Source organism: Bos taurus, chromosome 21, assembly GCF_002263795.3.
Source record: "Bos taurus isolate L1 Dominette 01449 registration number 42190680 breed Hereford chromosome 21, ARS-UCD2.0, whole genome shotgun sequence".
In the NCBI taxonomy this organism is placed as follows: Eukaryota; Metazoa; Chordata; class Mammalia; order Artiodactyla; family Bovidae; genus Bos; species Bos taurus.
The window spans coordinates 16479673-16505520 of record NC_037348.1 but is presented as its reverse complement, the minus strand read 5'-3'; the positions used below and the strand labels follow the sequence as shown (position 1 = coordinate 16505520).

The 25848-nt window shown below is 44.8% G+C and overlaps 1 protein-coding gene across 18 annotated transcripts in view; it reads right to left on the bottom strand.

Annotated features, from left to right (window-relative positions):
• AKAP13 (A-kinase anchoring protein 13) overlaps window positions 1-25848 on the bottom strand; it is a 324467-nt gene that overhangs the window by 34239 nt on the left and 264380 nt on the right. For 16 of the 18 annotated variants that reach the window (XM_024982287.2, XM_059879258.1, XM_059879260.1 and 13 more), the window contains 4 exons: window positions 23919-24048; window positions 17583-17757; window positions 3638-3705; window positions 1336-1402 (listed from right to left, as the gene is read on the bottom strand). In XM_024982287.2, the coding sequence (XP_024838055.2) occupies window positions 1336-1402; window positions 3638-3705; window positions 17583-17757; window positions 23919-24048 (440 nt within the window). The remainder of the gene's footprint in view (window positions 1-1335; window positions 1403-3637; window positions 3706-17582; window positions 17758-23918; window positions 24049-25848) is intronic. The other 2 variants (XM_059879257.1, XM_024982297.2) reach the window with 1 other exon arrangement.

Genomic DNA, 25848 nt, shown 5'->3' with positions numbered 1-25848 from the left:
GGTGACAGTCTGGCATAACTTTCGTCTAGGAATTTACATGCAAAGATGGGTAATAACCAGACTTCTGTCTGACAGGACTCCACACCCTCGCCGGCAGCACAGCCTGAGTGGCCGTTCCAAGCCTTCTGGAAGCGCTCAGAACAGTCGGGCCTGGGGCAGCGGTTCTCACACTCACGTGTGGACATCACCATCACCTGGAGCATCTACTGAAACAGCACCGGGCTCCGCCCCTGGACTCTCTGGTGGTGTAGCTCTGGGTAGGGCCCAAAACTGGCACTTATAATCGATCCAGGAGCTAGGCCTTGAAAAACACAGCCTGGGGGCGAGTCTCAACTGGGTTCTGTGAGCTAATTAACGTGGTATTCATTACTGCGTTATTTATGGCAGTGGGTGGAGATAAGTCTTTGGGGGAACTGGTAATTAAAATGTGGCGTATGTTTCTGAAAGAATACCACGCAGCAATTTGAGATGATAGCTTTCATATAATATCACACGCAGATCTCAAAACCATATTGAGGGGAAAAGCATAAGTCATACTGTCTAATTTAAATTCAACACACAAAACAATAAGAGATATTTTCAGAGGTACACATATGTCTGAAGATACGGCAGATTAGAGAGGTCTGCATTAAATAGACCACAGTGTGTACTAATGAGGAGAAAGCAGAGAGATAGACAGAGAATGGAGGATGAAAAGGGGAACACATTCAGCAAAACCAAAGTGGAGCTTTGCCCAGAATGGAGAAGATAGGCTGATGGGACAAAGTGTTATGAACTCAATCTGTGTAACCCTTGAAAAAAAGAGAAAAAAGAAAAAACACCCCCAAACTATATAATTTCACGGTCTGTCAAGGAGTTTAATAAGCAAGGTCTCATTTGATGTTGAGAACACCGAAAGCAAGTTTCACTGCTGACTCATGGAAAAGGAGCTTCAAAAAACATGGGGGTCACTCGCTTAAATAAACAAGGCTCAGGTGCTGCTTTGTAAGCTCGCGTGCATGCGAACGCGCGCACACACACACACACACACACACACACACACACACACACACACACAGATTTCTAAGACCTTCCAGAGGGTCTGATGGTAGACTGCCAGACTACACACACACACACACACACATACACACAGACTTCTAAGACCTTCCAGAAGGTCTGATGGTAGACTGCCAGACTACCAAGCTTTCAGTCAACGGAACTGCAGCCTTCTCTAAGTTACCACAAAACAGGTCTTCAAACCGTGATTAAGAATAACAAAGGGACACGACAGAAGCACGTGGAAGTCCTGAACCGGAGAGGCCCAGGGGAGCCAGGAGGGGCAGGAGGACCACTCACACTTGCTTCTCATGATGACTGTGGGCAGCGAGGACGTGTCGTGTGCCTGCAGGTTCCCCTTGGGCTGCTGGAAGAGAAAGAAATGTCAATAAATTTCACAAGTTTTGATGAATTTTACAACTTATCTTCTGTCAAGTCTCAAGAGGCCTGGAACACAAAGCCAGCTGCTCCTGTTCCTGCCAACGGTCCTCAGGGTCCTACTCACACAGCCACTCAGCGCTGGCTGTTGCCTGAGCCTGCCCGGCCTGCAACTCTGAGAGATCTGTCTCCTCTGCCTGGAACGCTCTTCTCCCTTCACAGGCCAGGCAGTCTCCTGTTTCAAGGTCAGACCTCAGGGGCAGAGCCACCATGAGCTTCCGTCTTCTCCTCCCATGAGGCAGTAAGTGGCACCCCTCAGGATGCTGTGCGTAACCCCCTCCAGTTCTTTCCTTATCTATGGTCATTGTCTGTGCGTCCATCATCCCCACAACGCTGGTTCCCTCGAGCAGCATCTGTGCCCTTTTCACTTCCATCTCTCCAGTGATCAGCATTTATGTATAAGGTGTGAAATAATTCTTAGGGAAAGTGCTAATTTTGGTGTGAAATAATTCTCAGGGAAAGTGCTAATTTTAAGACTTTTTTGTGGCATGGAACAGAGACACCATGTGAGAAAACGGGTTGAAGCAATTCGTCTGAGACAAATCATTAGTGGAAAAGGGTCTGTTTAGAATGGGACTCCTCCTCTTCGATGACACTCTTTTACACAGGGTAGGCTATGTCCCCGTCGCTGTCTTTCTCTGGCACAGTCACAATGATGACATTCATACCAGAGGTCACAAATTCAAAGGCCCATGGGGTCAGGCGACAAGAACAGAGGCACGCTGGAGGGGGCGGGAGGCAGCAGCCTGGGCCTGTGCTTCTTGCCCGGAGGAGGCGGCAGCCACTCAGCCCAGGGGGCTGTCACCTCCATTCGCCTCTCCAACATCTAAGGACCTACAGCCCAGATTCTGTTCTACAGGCTCAGAGCTGCCAATGGATCAAACGCTCCTGACTTCGGACTGCCTGCCAAGTTTGATGCTTACATACATTCCAATGGGGGGAAAGTACAGATCACAGAAAGTAAATGTAATAAATACACAGACCCTAAGAAGGTGATATTTTGCATTAGTCACTCAGTTGCGTCTGACTCTTGATGACCCCATGGACTACAGCCTGCCAGGCTCTTCTGTCCATGGAGTTCTCCAGGCAAGAATACTGGAGTGGGTTGCCAGTCCCTTCTCCAGGGGATCTTCCCAACCCAGGGATTGAACCCAGGTCTCCTGCACTGCAGGCCAATTCTTTACCGTCTGAGCCACCAGGGAAGCCTCAAGAAGGTGATAAATACTGTGGAAAAAAAGAAAAGTTCAGCCCTTGGACATAATTGACATCCACGGGCTAAGATCCAGGGCACAGAAGCCTGTCGCCTTTACACTAGTTCAGTGCTTCTCAAAGTGCGGTCCTCGGACCAGCAGCAACAGCATCTTCTGGGAAGTTATTAGAAAGGTAAATTCCTTGGCCCCACCCACCCAGAGTCGGAAATTCTGGGAGGGGGGTCACTGGCCCAGTGTTGTTTTATAACAAGCCCCCGAGGTAACTCTCAAGTCTGAGGCCACTTCACTAGATAAACGTGTTTGGTTACTGGAAGCAGACAGCACGCTCAACACGAGTGTAGATGGTGCTGGAGAGCACTCTTCTGACAAGAGCAAAGACAGTTATGAGTGACTGAAACGCTGAAAAACCACACGGGCCACCTAAACGCCCATCTGCCCCCAGTCTCGTGCTCTACAAGGGCCTCTGACGAGCACTGGGTGTTATTATGTGACGTGCATAATCAGAGCCTGGACCACCATCCCCCTCCCTTCTTGTCGTGTCATCTACGTGAGCCTGTGGAGAAAAGGGATGCCGGGCAGGCTGGTTCAAAACCCTGTCCTCCCCGCCGTCGGCATACCAGAGCCCCTGATTTCCACCTGCTGCCCTCGTGGTCCCCAGGAAGGAAGGCAGGAGTGTGAAGAGCAGAGCAGGTCTGCAACATGGTTAAGAAGAAAGTCACTGTACAGGTGACACAGATTACAACCACAGTGAGACGTGTGTTTAACGTGGACAAGTTCTGAAAGCATTTCCTCTTCCAAAAGCCACAAATTCCCGAGTGTGTCAAGAAGAGATGAAACATTTTGGGTTACTGCAATCTCAAAGGAGGTAGCGAATGATGAAAAGACAAACAGAAACTCTAAGCCCAAGTCTCCCAACTCTGAGGATTTCACTGGTTCAGGCAGAAATGTCTTACCTTCATCTTGACCTTTGCACAGGAGATCAGACTTTCTCTGCAGCCTTTGTGGACAAAGGCGCCACAACCTGAAAAGAGAGCAGAACGCCAGGTGACATTAAACACACAGAGACTAGAGGCCACACGGATCTTCACTGCCACGGCAGCCTATGGGGCGCCGGGGAAGCCGCTCACATCAGAGTGTGGCTACCCAGGATCACAGACTGCAGCCTCTTCCAGGAAGCAGGCGTGTGACATCATTAGGAGGAGGAGAAACAAGAGCAGATGTGATCTCCGATTAATAAAAATGAGAAACCTGGCACTTCTCGGGCAGGAAGCTGAGAGGCTACCAAGACTAAAAGTGAAAGTGTCTGCCGTCGACATGTGAGTCTGTGTCACAAATAATACACAAGTGACACGGACTATACGTACATGTAGTTCCTTCCTGGAGGAGGAAGTGGCACCCCACTCCAGTATTCTTGCCTGGGAAATCCCATGGGCAGAGGAGCCTGGTGGGCTAGTCCATGGCATTGCAAAGAGTCGGTCACGACTGAGCACGCATGCATGCACGCACACACACAGACATTAACATAAACATGTAAGAACACCCACAGATGATATGTAAATGCACCCCCATCACAGGGGCTTACGACTGCGTCAAAGGCGGAGTATGAATCTGAAAACCCACCTGTTTGTGTCCTTTTGACTTGGACTCCTATCCACCCTGAGTTTTTTGCAACACCCCGGGTCAAGAGCTGCAGGAGAAAGGGCATCAGAATCACCCCTCAGCACCTCCAGGAGCCCTGACTCAAGAGAAAGTGGGAGACTTCCTGAAAGATGAAGCAGCGCCCACGATCTGCTGAGTACATGATTTTCATCTCAACTCCTAGACCCACAAGGGCTGCTGACAGAAAAAACCCAGCCCTCAGGGCCTCAAGAGGGCCAGCACCAGCTTGTACTGCCGCCATGAAGTCATAAACTGAGCTGGGCCAGGAGGCTGAAGGGCAAGTAAAGCAAGTAAGAGATCTGTCTGTGGGGATCCCACGGCAACAGCCTCCCCGGGGCAAGGCTCCCCGAGAAAGTCAACAGACACTGCCCTTTGGCAACGCTTCCCATTCTGACTTAGGAAGGACCACAGGTCCTTGAATGGCCACCCTTGAACCAAGGGCAGGATGCTCTCCTGACTTATATGCCCGGGTTCTGAGGATATGAGTGTGGAAAAGGCCAGAATCCCAGACCCCAGGGCCTTCTCCATTCCTTCCTCAACATCTGCTAGGTTTATAGGCCTCTTTCCTAACACCACCAGTCACAGAGGATTGGATGATCCTACGATTTTCTCCTCCACTGAGTAAAGAACCTGCCTGCAATGCAGGAGACCCAGGTTCAATCTCTGGGTCAGTAAGCTTTCCTAGAGAAGGGAATGGAAACCCACTCCAGTATTATTGCTTGGAGACTCCCACAGACAGAGGAGCCTGGTGGGCTACAGTCCCTGGGGTCACAAAGAGTTGGATACCACTGAGCGACTAACACTTTCTCCTCCACTGACTGTTCCTTCAGGGCAGGGTCTCTCCATCTACTGATGAAACTTTAAGTCTCCCTAGCACAGTGCCTGCCTCATGCTGCCTATTCCAATGTCTGTTTTAGACTTTACGCTTATTTTATACAAAAGCCAAATGCCCTGTCACAGTCTTGATTCCAGTAGGTCAAATACGCACTTCGAACACTAAAAGGAGCTCTAGAGGCACAGCCGTCACACTAAGTGTGTTTCAGGTCCTGGCTCCCCGAGTTAGTCACTGTGACTCCAGGCCGGCTCCTCCCCCATAGGCCTCAGTTTCCTCAGATCTCCAAAGTGAAAAGACTGCATTTGCCCCCTGCCCGCAGTTCCCTTTCTCTGAGCTTCTGTAAGATTCCTTATGTTGCATCTCTTGAAAGAGATGATTTTTCAAAGTAAATTACTTCAAAATGTTCTATAAGGCTCATGCTGCAGAAGATTTTTCAACTTCTTAGTCATCTGAATCGTCACTAGGGCCTGGTTGGGGCAAGTTCACTCTGGAGGAATCATGGCAGACAGATACGACCCCATGAAAGAGGCCACCAGGAGCAACTCTATTTTGGTCAACAGGATGGCCCAGAGCAGGAACTAGTTTGGAAGTGGGATGGAGTGAAGCTTTATTCTGGGCCTTTCACTCTCCGGCCTACCGAGCCTTGAGTCGAGTAACCTCTTCTAGCTTCACCCCATGAGAAATTGACTCTCCAGTCATTTTTCTGATGCTCTTCAACTAGAAGAGGCACTCAAGTTCATTTCCCAATGTCAGCATGAGGAGAGACTCTCCTGGGAAAGGTTTATTCAGGGAATCAACAAGAGGAAGCAACCTGGAGGGTTCTCAGTCAGAACTCTATTCTTGCTTCCACTTCTTCTCCAGGATGACACTGCAAGGGAGCCGCATAGATGCTGTGCTCCTGGCAGTTTCTACTGTTTGTGATTATGAACACTTCCACGTTAAGTCATGAAGTTGCCCCAGAGGTCAGCAGTTATGAAAGGGTTATACATCCCTGAATATTAATGCCAGGGTTTCTCAGCAACATCCCTTTCTGGGCACAAGGAAGCCTTTGCAGAGAGAGCCCCCTGGGGAGTGACTCATTCTAATCAGCGAAAAGGAAATCTTTTGAGGATACTTTTCTCAAGAACTGGAAATCACTGACCCTTGTTAAATTGTCAAGTTCTCTGCTATTTGGAAATAAGGATACGTTTTGACTAAGAAATCATCATACTGCTCCCAGAAAAGAGAAGAACCGCAAACAGAAATCCAAATAATTCCTGAGACTCCAATGCCTTCACACCATTCTACACATCATGCAATGAAACTCACGTTCCAGATCTAGACTCTGGTGAACTTTCATTAAAGGCTTTAAGCCCCATGAGCCAATGGCCTTCCAGAAAGGGTCAAAGAGGAAACAGTGAGCTGGACCAAATTTGTCGTTATTGACTTATATTCAACATTTTTTCCCACTTACTTCTCAGAAAGTGAGACTCTGAGACTCTCAGAGAGTGACTCTTTTAATGGTCCCCCATCATCCTTAGGATAAGTGAAAGTGTTAGTTGCTCAGTCCTGTCCAACTCTTTGCGACCCCATGCACTGTAGCCCACCAGGCGCCTCTGTCCACAGAGTTCTCCAGGTAAGAATATTGGAGTGGGTGGCCATGCCCTTCTCCAGGGATCATCTCAACTCAGGGATCAAACCTGGGTCTCCCACATTGCAGGCAGATACCTTGCCATCTGAGCCACACTCCTTACTCAGCTTGATTAAGCCCATCGTGTGTGTACACTTCTAGCCCCTTGCCATGTTCTGTCACACCTCTGAGCTCTGAACAAACTCTTTCCTGCAACTGTGTCCCTTGCTCACTCTTCCTTCCCTGACTGGGTTGGCAGGACTCAGCTCTCTGAAGTCTTCTCTGACTCTCCCAGGGAAGCAGACCCCCAGTGACCTCTGAGCTTCTGGAACTCCACACCTGCCTCTATCATGTACCGTGCCGTGATGGTCTCCCCTCCTTGCCCCGCAGATGCCTGAGACCGTGGCCCAGTCCTGCCGACCCGACGCGTCCTCGTGCACAGGCTTCTCAGCTCCCCTTCCTGCTTTTTTGTCTTTCTCTACATTGTCTTTAACCCCATTCTTCCTTGCTCTCTCTGAGTCTCGCCTAAGTGTCCAAAGAGAACCTCTTCTTCATAACATTTTACTTACACAAAATAATACTTTGAAACATGGGTGAAAAAATATGAGGAAAACTAATGAATTCATATCACAGCCAAAGAAACCACAGATTTCGAAATGGAATTAAAATGGAGTGCCACATCTAACAACCCTATCTTAAAAATGTTTAAATGTTTAAATGTATAAAACAGTAAGACAAAGAACCAAATAGAAAAATGGTATAAAGATTATGAACAGGCAATTCACAAAACCCATAGTTTCATCACCCTATAGAGAATTAAATAGCGGGAATGGTGCAATTACTTTTAAATAGATTTTAGGAATATTCAAGTTCTCAGACCAGTGTTTGAAATTTAAAGGACAACTCCAATTGACGTACCATAAAAGCAGAAGTAGTATTTTTAAAGTGCACTTCTGGTAAACAGCTTTTCACACAATCCACTGTTCTAGTTAACTGAGACACACGTCCCCAAAGCCACAACCCAGCTGAAGCTTCAACACACTTTATAACATGGCCACAAGTCTGAGACATAAACAGTCTGCATGCATGTCTGCTTAACACACTCGAGTACCTACTTGAAAACCACTCAACTTGTTACCCAGCTGTCCTGGACTCAGTTCACGGTAATGGATTTAGCGGTGTATGTGGGCGATTTAGAAACTTTGGCCCAACTGACAATCTTGAGGTTAAAACCTCTGTTTTGGAAAACAGACGATTACCAAGAACATACAAATTGAAGACAATCTAATATCACTTTCAAGCTTCCTGTCACAAACTCTATACCATGTTGTTAGGGAGATCAAATAATTATTTGGCCTTTTATTTATTTATTTTTCAAAAAAAGATTTCCTAAGAGCAGTAAGCAATATGCTTTCATTCTTCAAAGTTCTTCAGGAAGGCCTTGGCACCGTGGTTTACGGGAACAGAGCCGACCCCTAATTAGACTGCTCTGAACTTAAAAGCAAACAGCCCAGCCTGTAGCTTCTTTCCTGGCTACATGGAGGCATCAAATAAAAGAATACGAAGGAAAACCCACAGGGCTGTGAGCACGCATCTATTTGCTGCTTCACCTTTTAAAACTCTGCCACCAGAGCTTTGGTGAACTGTTATACACCATACACCCATTCACCTTCAGCAGAGAAATCCAACAACCCACTAGACAGACTGGCCTAAGAAAATCAGCTTTAAAGAAGAGTTAAGAGGAGAGGCTAGGCCAAACTGAAATGAAATGAGAGAGTGGCGTGAACACTCCAGGCCTGCCTGTTAAAGGAAGGATTCACCTTCCCGAGTCGTGTCAGCTTCTGAAGAAAGGGCTCGTGCAGCACTTTTCCTGGGAGGGCTGTGCTGAAGAGCTTTGACCACTCTTCCTCCTGGAGACCAGTCTGAGCAGCAGCATCCACGTGCAGGAGAATTCTCAGATCCTTCTAAAGATTAGGGGTTAGAGAGACTTTTCTAACTTTAAGGAGAGCAAGGTCCAATTTTTTGCTATCACGTCAACACTCACCGACAAAACAACAACAGCAGAAAAACATTTAAATACTGATAAATTTAGAAATACATGCTCAAAAAGGATTTCTGCAACTTCTGGTTTAAACTCTCTGGGGACTGTGAGACAGAGCCTGGTCTGGACTGATAGAGCGTAGATACAAATGACTTGTAAGATATTCTCGGTAGCTGGTGTGATAACCACAGCGCTGGTTATACGGAACAAGACCAAAGCCACAAAAGAGAGCTACATCACCGTAGCTGGAGGGCTCACCTAACAGCAGTTTTTGTAAGAATGCTGGTAAACAAATCAGCAAAAAGCAACACCCAAAGTGCTGTGCTTGGATAAGAACTGGCTTCACTGCTGAGGCTCTTCCACCGTCCCTTCCCCTAAACACACTTCTATTCTTTCACCGGTTATATGTATTTCACTATCTAAGCGATGAACTCTAAATGTGAGAAAACTGCTTGTCCAGAGAGCTGCCTTTCAGGACAAAATCTCAAGGTGAACCAGACCATCACAAGCAGTCTGAACTCTTTATGTTTCCTACTTGGGTTGAGGCTGGTCCACTTGTTTCTTTTCTTCTAATCAGGAGAAGCAACCTACCACAAAAGTACTCAGAAGCTGCTAACACAACAGAAAATAAATCCACAGTGATCTCAGTTATCATCTTGCATGTGTTTAAAGCAAACAAAACGGAACCGCTGGCAAGATCTGAAAACCCGAATGTAGTGGATTCCTTGCGCTGAAGGACTCCAGCGGCATTCCAGAGACCAAATTATTCGTGGTGGCTGGAAAGAACAGCTGACTTATTCAAGGGAAGCTTTACATAACTGCAAGGGGGAAGAAGTGGAAAGATGCTCTCCTCCTTTCTCTATTCAAGTTACCAAAATCCTAAAATAAGAGTCGAGTTTTGGCTGAGTTAAAACAAACTTGCCAAGTTTCTCCTAAATTACTTATTCCCGACAAAGGGGGAACTCTGCTTTCACCGTGTGTTTGTTTTCCAAGAGTAAACTGCAGAGGAACCAACCTCAGGGAGGCTTTGCTCCTGCCCCTTGGCTATTTCTAGCGTCTGTGATCTTGACCATTTCCACCTAAGTCCATCAAAGGAACTCAGCTTTCACCACGACTATGACTTCAGACCGGTCCAGGTGTTTTCCAGTGAAGTCAAGAGTTGCTGACTTGTTTTAAAAGTTCCAGCCTGCTCAATCTCTCAATATTTGCATGCAGAAAGATGTATTAAAGTGACTAGAGATGTTTGAAAGACAGGCAAAGACCAACATCAGCCATCATCACACCGACCACGATGGACCAGGTGGCTGATCTTTCTAAACCGCGGGTCAAAACTGAGCAGCCACTTGGGGTCTGAGGCTCCAGGGTCAGCAAACAGGATTATGTTAAACCAAGGAAAGGGCTTCCTAGGAGGTAAAGGAACTGGAGGGATGCTGTTGTTTCCTGAGATTCCTGGGAAGAGACCCGGACATGAGAGGGGATGGAGGGAAGCGAAGAAAGATTCTGAGTCCTCAAATTACTCATAGTTTCCACTTCCTGCCAAGATCACAAATGGTGCTTCACACCCACAACAGGCGCTGCAGGCCCTGTTCTTCAGGAAGCTGCAGAGAAGCAGCCCGTTACCTCTGCTCCTTGGGGAAGATGACGACACGTTGTTTCCTTTGCTTTCAAGCCTTGATTTTTCCTCCTCTTTTTTACAAGTGGCAGGCTGCACCCTGTCACACACAGATCTTAAGGCCACCACTGAACGTTGAGCTTCTTTCAACACTAACCCTGGAACGAACTGCAAAGCTACAGTTGAGACTGGGAGACCCTAGGTTTCTGAGGTGGGGTGGTATACAAACTGAAAATGTTATTTTTGCACCTAGGTATATACTAGGGTAACCAGGCCCTATCCAACAGTTCCTTTTTGTCGTCTGATTCTCTCAGTTTAAACCTAAAAACATTAACTCTTCTTCCTTATTGCGCTAAGCAGACCTAAGATAACTTGTGACATCTTTAGTTAGATCAAGTGACTTCTGTAAGTCAAAGAACTGCTGGCAGAGGACATCAGGACAATACTTCCTCCCTGACAGATTCTCCAAACAGAAGACTCTTGTGATGACACACTATGCTGCTAAGTCGCTTCAGTCGTGTCCGAGTCTGTGCGACCCCAGAGACGGCAGCCCACCAGGCTCCCCAGTCCCTGCGATTCTCCAGGCAAGAACACTGGAGTGGGTTGCCATTTCCTTCTCCAGTGCATGAAAGTGAGAAGTGAAAGTGAAGTCGCTCAGTTGTGTCCGACTCCTAGCGACCCCGTGGACTGCAGCCCACCAGGCTCCTCCGTCCATGGGATTTTCCAGGCAAGAGTACTGGAGTGGGTGCCACTGCCTTCTCCGATGACACACTGGACTCCATGAAATTGTCTGCTTCCAGAAGAAACAGACAACTTGGGTGACTCAACATTAAAATTACAAATTAAGACAAAAAACCTCCACCTACTATTATAAACACTGTTAACATAGAACTAGTAGTTAACCCATTATTTTATTGATCTTCCATATTTAAAAAGCCTTAATAAAATAGTGCTATATTGTGTGCCATCAAATATGTAAAATATTTAGCACAGATATTTGAACTATAATCTCAACATTTACTTTTGCAATGAAAGAGAACAGTGAAGCTGTTCTGATGGATCAAAATATAAGCAATCAGGTGGATATTATACTTGCTGTTCACGTATCTACCTCAGCATCTAATTTATGTCTGTATTTATTTTTGTCGCTCAGATGGTGAAGAATCTGCCTGTGATACAGGAGGGAGGACCTGAGTTCAACCCCTGGGTCGGAAAGAGCCCCTGGAGAAGAGAATGGCAACTCATTCCAGCATTCTTGCCTGGGAAATCCAACGGACAGAGGAGTCTGGTGGGCTACAGTCCATTTGGTCGCAAAGGGCTGGACACAACTGAGCGACTTTCACTTTCACTTTTCATGCATAATACAGAGTACAGTATCTTCATTTTCACAGATAGGTAGGTACAAATATTAGTAGTTTTCTTAAAAAAAAAAAAAAAATGGCTTGCCTTGCAATCATATTACATTCTTCAATTAATTCAAGATGGAAGGAAAAATTTACAGTAGGCTGTAAATTAGTTTTAAAAATATATAAATCCCACAATCTGTGGAACTTCCAAAACACCAATTCCACAAAAACCATTCTGAAAACCACCGTCCTATAGAGCTATTTAATTGCTACAAAGACCGGTGGCTGAGAACTCCAGTCTACAAGCCTCAAATCTCTTGAGTCAGGTTGTTCCCCATCAGTCTCAGCCCCCTACAGGTGATTCTTTGTGGGTGGCTCAGTGTCCTTGGGCCACAGACATTTCCCAGAAGTTACACGGGTCCCCTCTCCAGGGGGAGTCCTGTAGACACTACCACCAACAGTGTAGGCACTTCAACAGTCTGAGGTGCCCCAGCTCTATTTCATCATGGAGTGAGTCCAGTAAAAGAGAATTTCTATTTAACAGGGAAAGGTATGGAGGGAACAAAAGTGGGTTTAAGATGCCTGGTTACAAGAGGTGCATTCTCCTCCATCAGAGTGGATATTCTGCTCTTGACAAAGCAGTCGCGTGCCAGGCACAGGTTCAATTCTGAGTCACTGTACTCTAACACAGACTAACAATAATTCAACTCTTCTCACCTGAAAATAACGTGTATGCAAAAACCAGTGACAGTAGTAAGAAGCTTCACATACCGACAACATCAGACAACTTTCTCCAGCCTGCACTGAGATTGAAAAGTTTTCTGGAGCTACTCGGGGAAGTATATAGTGAGTCATCCACTCACTATAACCATAAACCTATGGTTCTCTATGAAAGTCAAAGAGTTGGTTGCTCAGTCATGTCTGATGCTTGGAGACCCCACAGAGTGTAGGCTCCTCTGTTTATGGAATTCTCTAGGCAAGAATACTGGAGTGGGTTGCCATTCCCTTCTCCAGGGGATCTTCCTGACCAAGGATCGAATCCAGGCCTCCTGCACTGCAGGCAGATTCTTGATTGTCTGAGTCAGCAGAGAATAGCACAAAGAAAAGCATTCTTTGGGTCTTCAAACAAGATTTTCCTGCTCTTTTGTCCCTCAACTTTCTGATAGTATTTCACATCATAACTCAGAACTGAGAGCTGGTGGGGTCTGCTTCTCGTCCACACTGGAGCTACCAGGACAGTGACACAGCAACTCTGATCTTCTGTCCAACTAACTGCTCAAAGCCATTATGTTCTTCAATCAACATCAACATAGTCTGTGCCTTCTTCAGAGACCAGCTGACAAGCAGAAAAACCTTTGAAACTACCACTGAGATGACATCTACTTTTTTTTTTTTTAACTTAGAGAGCCAATATTCAAGTACAGTCTTAAAAAATTCAAACAATGCAGAAGTATAAAAAAAAAAAAACTTAGTCCCCTTCAATCTCTCCTCTAACCTCCTTTTCAAATTGTTAACAGTTTGGTGTATATCCTTATAGACAATCTCATATAGCTACATAAACAATTACTATTTACTTATCTGTTTCCTATAATGTGGGATCATACACACAGTTCCATTTATTGCCTCTCAAGTTTCCAAAATGTCGTGGAGATCTGTCGGTACCTGCAGATCTATTCCACTGGCTGAGAAACCACAGCCTGGGGGCTGAGGTCAGCTCACACCTGTTTTGCAAAAGCAGGTTCATTGGAACACAGTCATGCTCACATTTATGTCTTGTCTGTGGCTGCTTTTCTGCTACAAGAGGTGAGTAGGGTGATCGCCACAGACGCCTAATAGCCTCCGAAGCCTAGTGTCCTAACTATCAGTTTCTTCACAGAAAAGCTTTTTTTAAAAAATTAATTTATTTGGCTGTGCAGGGTCTTAGTTGCAGCACGTGGGATCTAGTTCCCCAACTAGGGATCGAACCCAGGTCCCCTGCATTGGGAGCTCAGAGTCTCAGAGCTATTGGACAACCAGGGAAGTCCCCACAGAAAAACTTTGCTGATGACCTTTGAGCTATTCCATTTTTACCACTGGCCTAATATGCCACCTAAAGAATATATTATCTTTTACTGTTACATATTTAGCTCCTTTGAAGTTTTCCACAACATGAATAATGCTGCAATGAGTAAGTACCAAGGATTACACCTTTAGAACTCTTATCCTAAGCCACTGTGTAATAAGCAACTTGAGAAAGGTGTTTCTAATTATGTATTCCAACCACTAAAAAGGATCATGTGATGTGACAGAGGTGCTAAATATGGAAACATTAACACCAATCAGATTATAATATATAAATGCATCAAGTTAACACTTGGCACTTTTAAATTTACACAGTGTTACATGTCATACTCATGGGGGAAAAAAAAGAGTAAGAGAAAGGTGCTAGGCACACAGGTTGCTCAAAGAATATTTGCTGACAAACAGCTTTTGAATGAATTACACAGTGCCTTGCAGGCAACTGATTTTTGCTGAATAAATTCATTTAAGATAAGGAACTCAAATGCATACTTATTGGTGCTGTGTTAGTCACTCAGTTAGGTCTAACTCTTTTGAGACCCCATGGACTGGAGCCCACCAGGCTCCTCTGTCCATGGAATTCTGCAGGCAAGAACACTGGAGTGGAGAACCATTCCTTTCTCCAGGGGATATTCCTGACCCAGGGATCAAAGCCAAGAGTCCTGTGTCTCCTGCACTGGTAGACGGATTCTTTACTGTTTGAGCCACCAGACTTATTGATAGTTCAAAGTAAAATAAGAAATTCAGTCTGAGGTCACCAAGATCTCCTAGAATATTCACTCAGCTCTTCCCCACCACTGAAGCCACTGCTCCTTTATGTATATAAAATCTAAATCACAGCAACCCACCAATGATGCAGAACACTAAAATATGTGAAAAATCTTCATGAAGATTGTTCAAGAGCTACCTTTATTGTTATTTTTAAATTTTTTGTTATTAGTTTTATTTTTACTGTTAGTTTTATTCAGTTATTTTTCAAATCCACCCGCTGGTTGTGTGGTATTCTAAGAAGCAGAGAGCGTCTCCCTCAGACACGTGGTTTCTGGGCACATAGTGGCGGCTGGAATTGAGACCCCTGAATATAGTCAAGAGCTTTAAACTAAAGACTGTAACAGCCCTGAAGGGCCTGGAAAAAGCCATGCACACCTGCCCTCCCCTGGATCTGGAGTGAGAATTCTGTGTTACCTATGAATCCACGGTCCGGATTTACACCATTTGTATCTCCTAGAACCCTGAGCTAGGGAGCTGTGTCTAGAGGTTTGGTGGAATTCCAATCTGGCAATGATGAAACCCTGCAGGATCCCACTGAAACAGACGCAGGACTGCGGCACCACAGGGTCACTGCGACAGAACAGGGACTCGAGATTCCCACAGGAGGGGAAAGCCTTATGAAGCTGAAGCTGAACTTATGACAAAAGAAACCCCAGATACCATGTAAGGAAGGTAAACCGCGAAGAAGAAGCATTAGCAAACGCAAGCAGAAGATGCTGACAGTTATTAAATGGTTGAAACAAATCAAGTCCCTAACGGAAGAACACGATGTGCACTGCTTGGGGATTTTCTTTTTTGCGTGCTCAGTTAGGTACTAGTTTTCTTAAACACTTATTTTGTTGAAAAGGCATTTTTAAGAACTGTTTCATAGCAGAAAGCAGGTGTTCGGCCTGCTGTACTGCTGGGAGTTGCTGGAATATGAATTTCATGCTGCCAACCAAGAAATGTGGTCTCTCCCCATTCTTCTCTGAGGCCAACACTCCTGCCATGGAGAACAGGCACTTCACAGCAGAGACAATTCTTTGCAGTGGAGGAGGAAATTTCCACAGCTCTCACTGGTACAGATTTAAAAGAGAAGTGGAGTATTTAACACACATGGGTGGCTCACTCCGCCATGCTGTTAGGCAGCCTCATGGTATGTGTGATCTTAGAGGATTCTGGAGGGAAGAAGAGGTGCTGGGATGGTAGGTCAGGGGTGTGAACAGCGATGTCCTCCTTGGGTTTACTTTAAGCACCTTGCGATGAATGCAAATTTACCTGTGCTCAATAATATCACTTATAAATTATATGTAGTTTCAACTAAAAGACAAACTCCTGCAGAAACTGTACATCTGAGAATATTAAAAGTAACTGATCAGCAAACAAGAAAATGGCAACGCTGACTTCTCATTCTAGAATGAGCTCTTTGGAAGTATAATATAGGACACATATGTAATCTTTTTACATTACACACACACACACACACACACACACACACACACGTAGCAGACTCTTCTGCCCACGGAATTTCCAGGCAAGAAAACTGGAGTGGGGTGCCATTTTCTGCTCTAGGGGATCTTCCCGACCCAGGGATTGAACCCACATCTCTTGCATCTCCTGCATTAGCACGTGGGTTCTTTACCACTAGTGCCACCTGGGAAGTCACGTGTAGGAGGCTAAGAATGTTTTAATTGTGGATAAGCATACCAAAAAGGACCTGGTGATCACTGCCCCAGACAACCAAGTCACTCCAATACTGAGAAACTGTGTCTAGCAGCTAAGAAATTATCCTGGCGACAAGAGACTGGTGTACTAAGAATGAGTCCTTTTAGAGCCTGAGCTCCAGACTGACGTGCTGGGGACACACTGGGCAGTGGCAGCCCTTCATCTCCTCGAGGTTGCGTGGACCACGTGACAGGGCCAGAGTCCTCCATCTCCTGGTAAGTCACACACGACAGAGGGCATAAATGTGTGTGATGTCTGCCCACGAGGATGAATACAGACACAAGAGCTCCCCAGCGGCTTTCTTTAGGAAAAACAGGACAGTCGAACAAAGAGGGCTGAGACAACAACTGGAGTAAAATACATCCATAAAAGGCATTTTACGAACATGTGTGTGTTAACACCAGTTGTCTAAAAAGCACAACAGCTGCAGCATGCATAACACAGGTTCTGTGCCAGCTGTCACTCCACTCTGCCTCTAAAATTTAAGGAAGCAAGCGACTGGAAATTATTATTGTAACTCTTGACTCTGCTCAGATACAGTTTTAAAAATTTTCAAATTTCAGTAAGTTGACTATCTTGAGTTAACAAGTCGCTTGCGATATTTCACACAAATGACTGAAATCAAGACCAGGTCGTGACATCATGGTCTGGGCAGCGCTGCTGGGGTACTGGGTTAGTCACCGCTCGGTCCAAAGCGGCTACAGGTGTAACGGGACGCCCATCACCTCCGCCTTCCGGATGCCTGGCCTTCGCATCAGCACGTCTGACCACAAGTGGCCTCCCTGACCTTCCCCGGTGCGCACGATGAGCACGACTCCTTTTTGTGTGCAACCGCGTTTTGAGACGCAGTGCCTCATAGCAAGGGCCTGCAAATTGCAGCCTGCTTCCGGACGGCCCATGGACTGCAAATGGTTAGTGCTGGAGTAAAAAGTGAGCCGAAGTGGCTGACAAGGGACTGCTGGGGCGGCTTTGGGGTTTGAGGCTACGAGACGGTTTTCATGCTGACATGGACTTCCGGAATAAGGCAGTGGCTTAGGGACAACAGGAGGGGATATTTGAAACCCGGCTCTTTGAGCAACATTAAGGGCTCTGTATTCTCTTATCTGGAATGTGTGTCTCCAATGTTGTTTAAAGGAAGACAGAAAAAGGGCTACTTCTCCACATCAAAGAGGAACAGATAAGGGGTGGGAAGGACAGGAAACTAGAAACGAAGGTTTCCGAGCCTGGAGCGTTTTACTGCACAGGAACACACGCATCTCTTACTTGCACACGTGTAGGCGTCTTTGCTGGTGAAAGGCTTCATGCACTGGCTGCAGACGATGGGACCCACCATAGAGATGGAACTGAAAGTGTGCCCGTTCACACTCTTCTTGTCCTTCTCCTTCTCTTTAGAGTCTTTCTCCTTCTCCTTAATTTTATCTTTCTCTTTTTCCTTTTCCTGCCAAAGAAAACAACCGACATTACATTGTTAACCAAACACTGGAAGGCCTCTCCTTCTAGAAGGCTACTGGGCTACCTGTGGTCAACAGTGGCTAGTCAATGTTTTGAATCAAAGTTAGGAATGCTGTCCTGGACATAAAAAATTTTATCAAGTTGTGTGCATTCGAGTTGCATTAGAAAAACCTTAGGAGGACTGGGCAGGTTGAACAGTTTTGTCCCTGGCTTGAAAAGTCAAAGTGTTAGTCGCTCAGTTGTATCTGACTCTTTGCAACCCCATGGACTATAGTTTGCTAGGCTCCTCTGTCCATGGGATTCTCCAGGCATGAATACTGGAGTGGGCTGCCACTGCCTTCTCCAGGGGATCTTTCCAACATAGGGATTGAACCCAGATCTCCTGCACTGCAGGTGGATTCTTTACTGTCTGAGCCACCAGGGAAGCTATGCCAAGAGACACGTTCATTGCCTAAGGGACCAGCATGGGCCGCTGGAGAGGAGCAGCCTGCGGTGGCCCTGAGGCCTCCTGAAACAGCCACACTGAGCCCAGTTGCAGGGCGGGGAGCAGAAGAAAGGATGAGATGGTTCTGGGACCAGCCTGAGGGAGAGGTGATTGGGCAGCGTGAAAAATGACTCAAGGTTCCCCACAACTGCTTCCCACCCATCACATACCCTCAAGAGAGGGCACATACCTGCTAACTGCCTCCCCTACTCTAGCCAGAAATATGAACTATCCCCCACATAGACATTTGCTGTTCTTACTAATTAAGAGCTTCAAGGTTCAGCTTTGGCCCAGATTTCAAACTGGAGGAGGAGGGGTTTAAACCCTAAAAATGCAAAGAAATACTCATGAGTGCTAGATCCTTAATAAAATATCCAAAGCGGTCAGGGGCATTTCAGGTACACACCACCCTTAGGAGATGAGGACCGTGTGGTCTGACCATACACTCTTCATAAAAGGTCCTTCCCAGACACGGTTAGACAGACACTTGGCTGGTTAATCAACAGCAAATGAATAATTTTCTTTCAAACTAACTGGACCCTGAATTGCAATTTACAGAGGTAGGAGGAACGCATTTAGTAGTGGTCGTCCTCACCAACTTTAGGGTACTCATTTTCCAGGGCATATAACAACAGTATTGCTGTCATCCAAAACAATTCCTGAAAAAAGAGATACCCCGAAGTCAGGTATCCTGACAACTACCAAAGGCCTTATTTTCAATCAAAGCCTTCTATCTACATTATTTCATCTGATTCAATGACTCTGAAGTGAGTAGGGTGGGTGTTATGCCTCCCATTTCCTAACTGAAAGATAAATAACAAAGATAATAGCAGGCAAGAGTTGGAACAATCATTATGCGCCAAACACTGCAGAAAGCAACTATCATGAAATTTCTCATTAACAACCCAATGGCATGTAAAGACCAGCTATGATTTCCATGTAACACTCGAGAAGCCAAGGCTGAGATGGCTCATGTACTAGAGGTCACACACCAGTAACTGCCCAAGCTGGAGCTAACTTCCAGATCTGCCAACTGTAAAGCTCAGCTCTTTGTCACTGCACTCTACTGCCAAGGACTAGAGACGTTTGTGGACTCACAGAATGTCACACAGCAAATGCTCTGCAGTTAAAATAAAAAGCCCAGGTCTTCTGACTCTGTATTCAGAACCCATCTGCTATACTGAAATGGTGAACATTTGTTAAGTCTGTGATTCACGTAAAGTCCTTTGTTAATAGCATGCATATAATAAAAATCTAAGAATCAAATTGCTATACTTTAGAACTATAAAAAACAACAGGAGAGGAAGGGAGGAAAAACAAACCACTTCACTTTATAAAACAGGAAACTGTTCTGAGTGAAAATTTGTTAACTGCTCAAGTATCTAAAATTCTAATAAAAATCAGTATGAAGAAACTGAGTTTTTCTAATAATTGTTCTTTGAACTAAATTTTGCTAAAGGCTTCTCATATACAAAATGTTAAACTGAAAAGCACCTGACCTTTTTGCTCAAGAAAGCTGAAAAAAGTTGCTCTAAGAGTTAAGAAAATCTGTGGGCAGCCAGCTTACTCTCCCAAGCCTTGCCATTCTCTTCAAATCTGAACACATCATCTCCCCATCCTTTGCGAGAATCCCAACCAGCTCCTCCAAGGATAAAAACAAAACAAAACAACAAACTCCACTGTCTCTCTCTGTGTTGGTTGGAAGCTAGTGCTGTAAGGAAGTCAGGCGCTTACCTCCCCATGCTTTGGTCCTATGAATCTCACTGTTATGAGGGGTGCTTCATGAAACCGGCCCCATTTTGCCGACATGATTCGACCCCCATGCCAGGAAATATGCTCTCACGGGAGGAGGGGCTCACGCCGGAGGGGCAGGGCCTGGCAGTTTTGAGCTACCATTAGAGCAACCACTAGAGAAACAGTAAGAGGAAGCTGGGGACTGGTTGAGAAAAGGAACGGGGGAGGGCTGAGGCTGTGGGTTTCCTTAAGATAAGCTTAACCGTTTGCATGCTGCCGATGCAGCCTGCCGCCCGGGGAACAGAGGACCCAGGGCACGACACGCGACAAATTCCCCTGCACACGCGGTGCGGGCAGTGCTTAAGTGGCAAGACGGGAGCTCTGGCAAAATTGAGGCAGATATTTTTCTCAATGCTGGAAGTTAAGGAACACATCTATTTAAACAGATGTCCTCATTTGAAAAGCCATACATTTCTAAAGAAAACTTTTTTGGTGAAGCCACCTATGGAAAGGCAGTGATTGGCTGTTTTCTGAAGTTTGATTTTTCCAGGTTTAACTCCTGACAAAATGCCTTAAACCTGTGTGCTGGGGAAATGGAAAGTAATAATATTTAATGGGAATAATGCAAGAACAACTACACTGGGATACTATGAGGGGAAATGATATTTTGATTCTTCTAAACCTACCATTTTAGACAAATAATTATGATTAAAAAAAAAAAAGAACTCTCTGGAAAACTGTGAGGCATGCTTTGATTAAGCAACTGAAGAAACGAGAGAGATGATGATATCTAACACTGCTTTAAGTCTTGGCAAACACTACCTTACCCTAGTTGGCACCTTTGAAAGGCTAAGATGTTTAGTTCTTTTTTAGACACTTCACGGGAACTGGGAGGTGAAGTTGAATGTCTTGTCATGAAGCCGGGGAGTAGATTAACATCTGTGCCGGAATCCAATCCTTGCATCCAAAAAGGCCTACTTCAAATCAGATTAAGAATTTGTCTCAAACATCTCTGACCATCTCCTACTCATCTGCAAAGAGGAAAGCTTAGGGAAAAAAAACCGATGTGACAGGATGGTTTAGAGCGGGTCATACCCCACTCCCGCTGTAATGAGGACATTTTATATATATGTACACACACACACATATACACATATATATTATATGTGTGTGTCTGTTATGAGTCTGCAGCAAGCAGACTCACTTAACAGGAAACAGTACTACCTCTTAAAGATACTAAAACACAAAAGCAGAAACTGCCTGCCAGTCTTCCTGTTTTATTTCCTGTTTAGGTTCTCCCTCTTTCACACACACACACGACTCAACATATTTATCTATTAACTCATGCCAGTTAATGAGAATTCTTGGAAGGACTTATAAAGGATCAGTACTCAATTTCCCCCAAATTTCTCATACTCACATGGCTACAGATATGAAAAAAAAAAGATATATATAGCATGTATTATGTTATACATATAGTATATTATATATAGAGTGCTTACACTAAAAAACTAGTGCTAACATCTGTAGTAGCATTTCAATTTTTTAAGCATTATGGAGAAGTAACATTATTCAATGGGTAAGAAAAACAGTAGAGCCAGCATCATGACACCAAGAAAATATTCACTTATTTTTATGTTATCCTTTTAGAGAATCAAACTTTTCTGAATGGAAAAGCCCTCCTGTGGGTACAATGGCAAAGACAGACAAGGTATTTAATGAGACTTAACATCAAGTGTGGGGCTTCCCGGTGGCTCAGTGGTGAAGACTCCCCTGTAATGCAGGAGATGTGGGTTTGATCCCTGGGTTGGGAAGGTCCCCTAGAGAAAGAAGTGGCAACCCATTCCAGGATTGTTGCCTGGGAAATCCCACGGGCAGAGGAGACTGGTGGACTATAGTCTATGGGGTTGCAAAAAGAGTTGGACATGACTTAGTCACTAAACAACAATATCCTAAAATGCATTACTCACCAATTCTCCTGTTTCTTACTATCTTTTGGTACATGTACAAAAGCTGAGCTATCCTTTGTGAGGACGAAACAATCTTATTTGAAGTGAGCTGGTAACAACGATCAAAGGTGACTCTTAATGCTTCTTAATAAACTGATAATGTGGCTAAAGAGGTGCCTGCACCCAGATAATGTGAAATGGATCGCAATCCAGGGTTACAGATTTGTAACTTTGGAGAATTTCCATCGCTAGAGATAGCACAAGCTGCCAGAGACCAAATCTTGGGGCCAAGAGCCTGAAAGGGGAAGCAGTCTCATTGCAGAAGAGTGCAGTCACTCTGACAAAGAGAAGCTGGGAGGTGACAGGTCACCTGAAGACGGCCTGCTGCTGCTGACGGGCTCACTTGCACACAAACCACCTTCTTTTTGCCTGCCCCCTTTCTCTTCAGCCCTCTCCTAGCAAACTCCAGACTCCAGTCCTTTGAGGTTATTAACAAAATTAAAGGAAAGAGACATTGTGCAGCTCACTCCCGCTGAAGAGTGAATATGAAATGAACAGTATTACTTGGCAGAAGTCAGATCACAAGATATGACCTGGCCTGTGACCTGAAGCGTACTTCTCTGTGCCTCGGTTGGTGAAATAAGGAGACTGGTGCGAGATGTTTGTATCTGCTTGTACTGCCTTGCCAACGCCGTCAGTGGCGGATTCACTACTCGGCCCCTAAGCTGGCGTCACGAGGGAGATGGGTGGAAAAGGGGGAATTCTTCACTTCACCCTGGTCTTCTGGTTAAAAGTTTGTTTGGAGTAAAGATGTCACGGTTTAAAACCAAAATAAAAGGCAAGAGAAACACTTGAAATCATCCCAACAAATGGTAAAAATCGTCCGGGTAAAGACTGTGTGCTTTGGCTCCTCCACCTGCTCGTCAGCACCTAGCAGAACGCTGGCCCCATTCAAACACTCCTGGCCAATTAACACTGCTCTTTCAAGGCAGCCTTCTGTTGATGCCAACCAGTGGCCAGGCCAGCTGGTAAGACAGACACGGCTCTATTTTGAGCCCTGCTGCCACACAAAGAATAATAAGGGTTCTGCCCTCTTTAACCTTAACTGTTTTGAATTATAAAAACAAGGCTAAGCATGAGGTTAACGCTTAAATATGAGACTACTCTAGAAACGGTTTGCTAGACTCTTCGTTCATCTTTCAGTTTGCCTACTTTCTGTCCATTTTGCACCTGGGCAGGTGAAATGAGGAGAAAACAAAATTGTGGTGGCAGGTTTTCTGGAAAAATTTGAGTGATGACCAAACCTAGTATTTGCTGAAAGAAAAGAGATCTTACCTCATTTACAAACTTGGTAATTATGTACCTGTGTGTATGCATATAACCACAGATACAAAGTGATTCCTGGGCAAGAAGTCCTTAATTGAGTCCCAATTTGTTTCCTACTTCTTTTGTTGGAGGTTAGATGGGTGAATAGAGAGAGTGTAGCAAAGTGAGAGGCAGAAAGTTTTCCCCACTGATTTGAAACAGAATCTTCCAGTTTAGCAATGGGAATTAGTATAAGAAAGTTAACTCTTTTTTTTTTCTTTCTAAAAATACATTTAAAAAATATTAGAAGAGTATTCATCTCTAATGTGGAATTACTACAGGTACGTTTTATTTCTGATTTTTTTCCCAGGTGAGGTACCTTACTCCTAATAAAGGGAGATAATATCTACCTTACAGTGTGTGGAAAGGATTAAATCAAGATAATACATGGGAAGCTCTCAGCATACAGTAAAAACTCAACTGGTAGTGTTATCTCTTATTGTTGTTTTACTTGCTGTTAGTTTTCTTCAGATATTAGCCTCCTGCAGCCAGCATCTCTCAACTCAATTCCCCAAGACCCCACCGTGTTAATTAGTCTTTGGGTGTGTGCTGTGCCCGGAGCCTACTGAGGGCTGGCTGAGGGGGTCACCCAGAAACGCCCACAGCAGTACTTACCTTGCTCTTTTTACTGCTGGACATTTTGTTCTTGATGTAGCTGAACGTACGACTGACTTTGGTTCCGCTCTTTATTTCAAAATCTTTCTTGGGGCTTTGTGGCAGGAAATTAAAGTTCTCTTCTGTTATACTAAATAGAAAACAGAGGAGTTTTTAAAAAGATTACAGAAGATGGTTTTTTAAAAATTAAAACATTCTACATGTAATTCTTTGTAACCGCCATTGTCAGGTATTATTTTGGCTACAAGTCACAGGCAACTTATATGCTCAGGTGCGAATGGGAAAAGGAGTAAGAAGTGGCCAGAGCTGCTGAAAGGTTTTATATAATAATATCAACCCAACAATAGGGCACACCACAATGCTTATGTCCTATTGCGAAAACTTGGCTAAATTTTCTTATGTCGGTTGTTAGTGTTTCACTAACGGGTTTTCAGGGATCTGATGCTAATTGTTGATTAGAATTAATGATCAATTCATCATTAATTATTTTATCTGAAATTGCTTAACCTAAAACAGAACCCAATGTATAAACTTCTTTGCATTAAACAGGTGTCTAAAAAGAAAGCCACAGATGCAAACCAAGGAGTTTTTATGACTGAATGCATATACAAGTTCCCTCATAGCAGAGACCACACCTTTTATTTAGGTTTCTGGCACACTGGATCGTCAATATGTGAATTCAGTTATGCACGATTTAAGGAGGGAATATACTGAATGGTCGGTAGAACTGACACTGAGTGCAGAAAGATCTACTGCAGAAGTTTCACAGAGACCTGGAGGTGCTGACCTACTTGTTTAGGACACCTATTTCCCAAGCCCATCCATGATGGTATCTCCAGACCCTGGGAAATTCACAAAGGTTGAGTTCCTCAAAGAGTGCGGGGCCCTTGTACACATTATCATTTGTGTACACATACACCTACGTAGAACTGTTACATAATACATCATCTATTATACAGAAATCCATTCAAACTACTTTTCCTAGGGTCCCAGAACAGTTATGCTAGAAGTTTTCCACTGGAAAAGTAGTGTTTGCCCCGAGGGCTTCTGTGAGAGCAGAGACAAGCAGGACCACATGGGTCCTGTTCAGTAGCTCGTCTATTTATATTTAAAATACTGCTTGAAATATAAAGCAGTCTGTTACTAAGACAAAGGGGAAATGAAAATCACTGCTCTAGAAAGAACAAAGAGTAAGCAGAATGTGGTTGAGTGCAAACAAGAGGACTCATATCGACAGAGTTCTGGATTACTGGGTCACAACTGATGCCTTTGTGAAAAGGAAGGCAACTTATAAGACACTGCAGGGCAACAATCAGAACCCCAATTATGCTTAAAATCAAATATTTAATCTCGTAAGCTTGAATAATAAACAATGAGTCAAAATAGCAATCTTTTGCTGCTGCTGCTGCTGCTGCTAAGTCACTTCAGTTGTGTCCGACTCTGTGCGACCCCATAGACGGCAGCCCACCAGGTCCCCCATCCCCGGGATCCTCCAGGCAAGAACACTGGAGTGGGTTGCCATTTCCTTCTCCAATGCATGAAAGTGAAAAGTGAAAGTGAAGTCGCTCAGTGTCCGACTCTTAGCGACCCCATGGACTGCAGCCCACCAGGCTCCTCCGTCCATGGGATTTTCCAGGCAAGAGTACTGGAGTGAGGTGCCATTGCCTGCTGTTAAAAACCAAGTCACTTCTCTGGACAAAGATGCGTACTGTCTGAACCTTCACAGAAGAAAATAGCTTTAAAGCTTACAAGGGCTAAGCAGGCAGCAATACTGCGTGAATACCAATACACACACACACACTGTGGAACAAAATGTTCTTGGACTTAAGAAATTAAAGATTCCCGTAAGCAATGAGTGCAAAGTTCATAAAGTTAATACAAGTGTATCCTTATGTGAATAAGTGCAACCAATCATCTTTATCTATAGGAT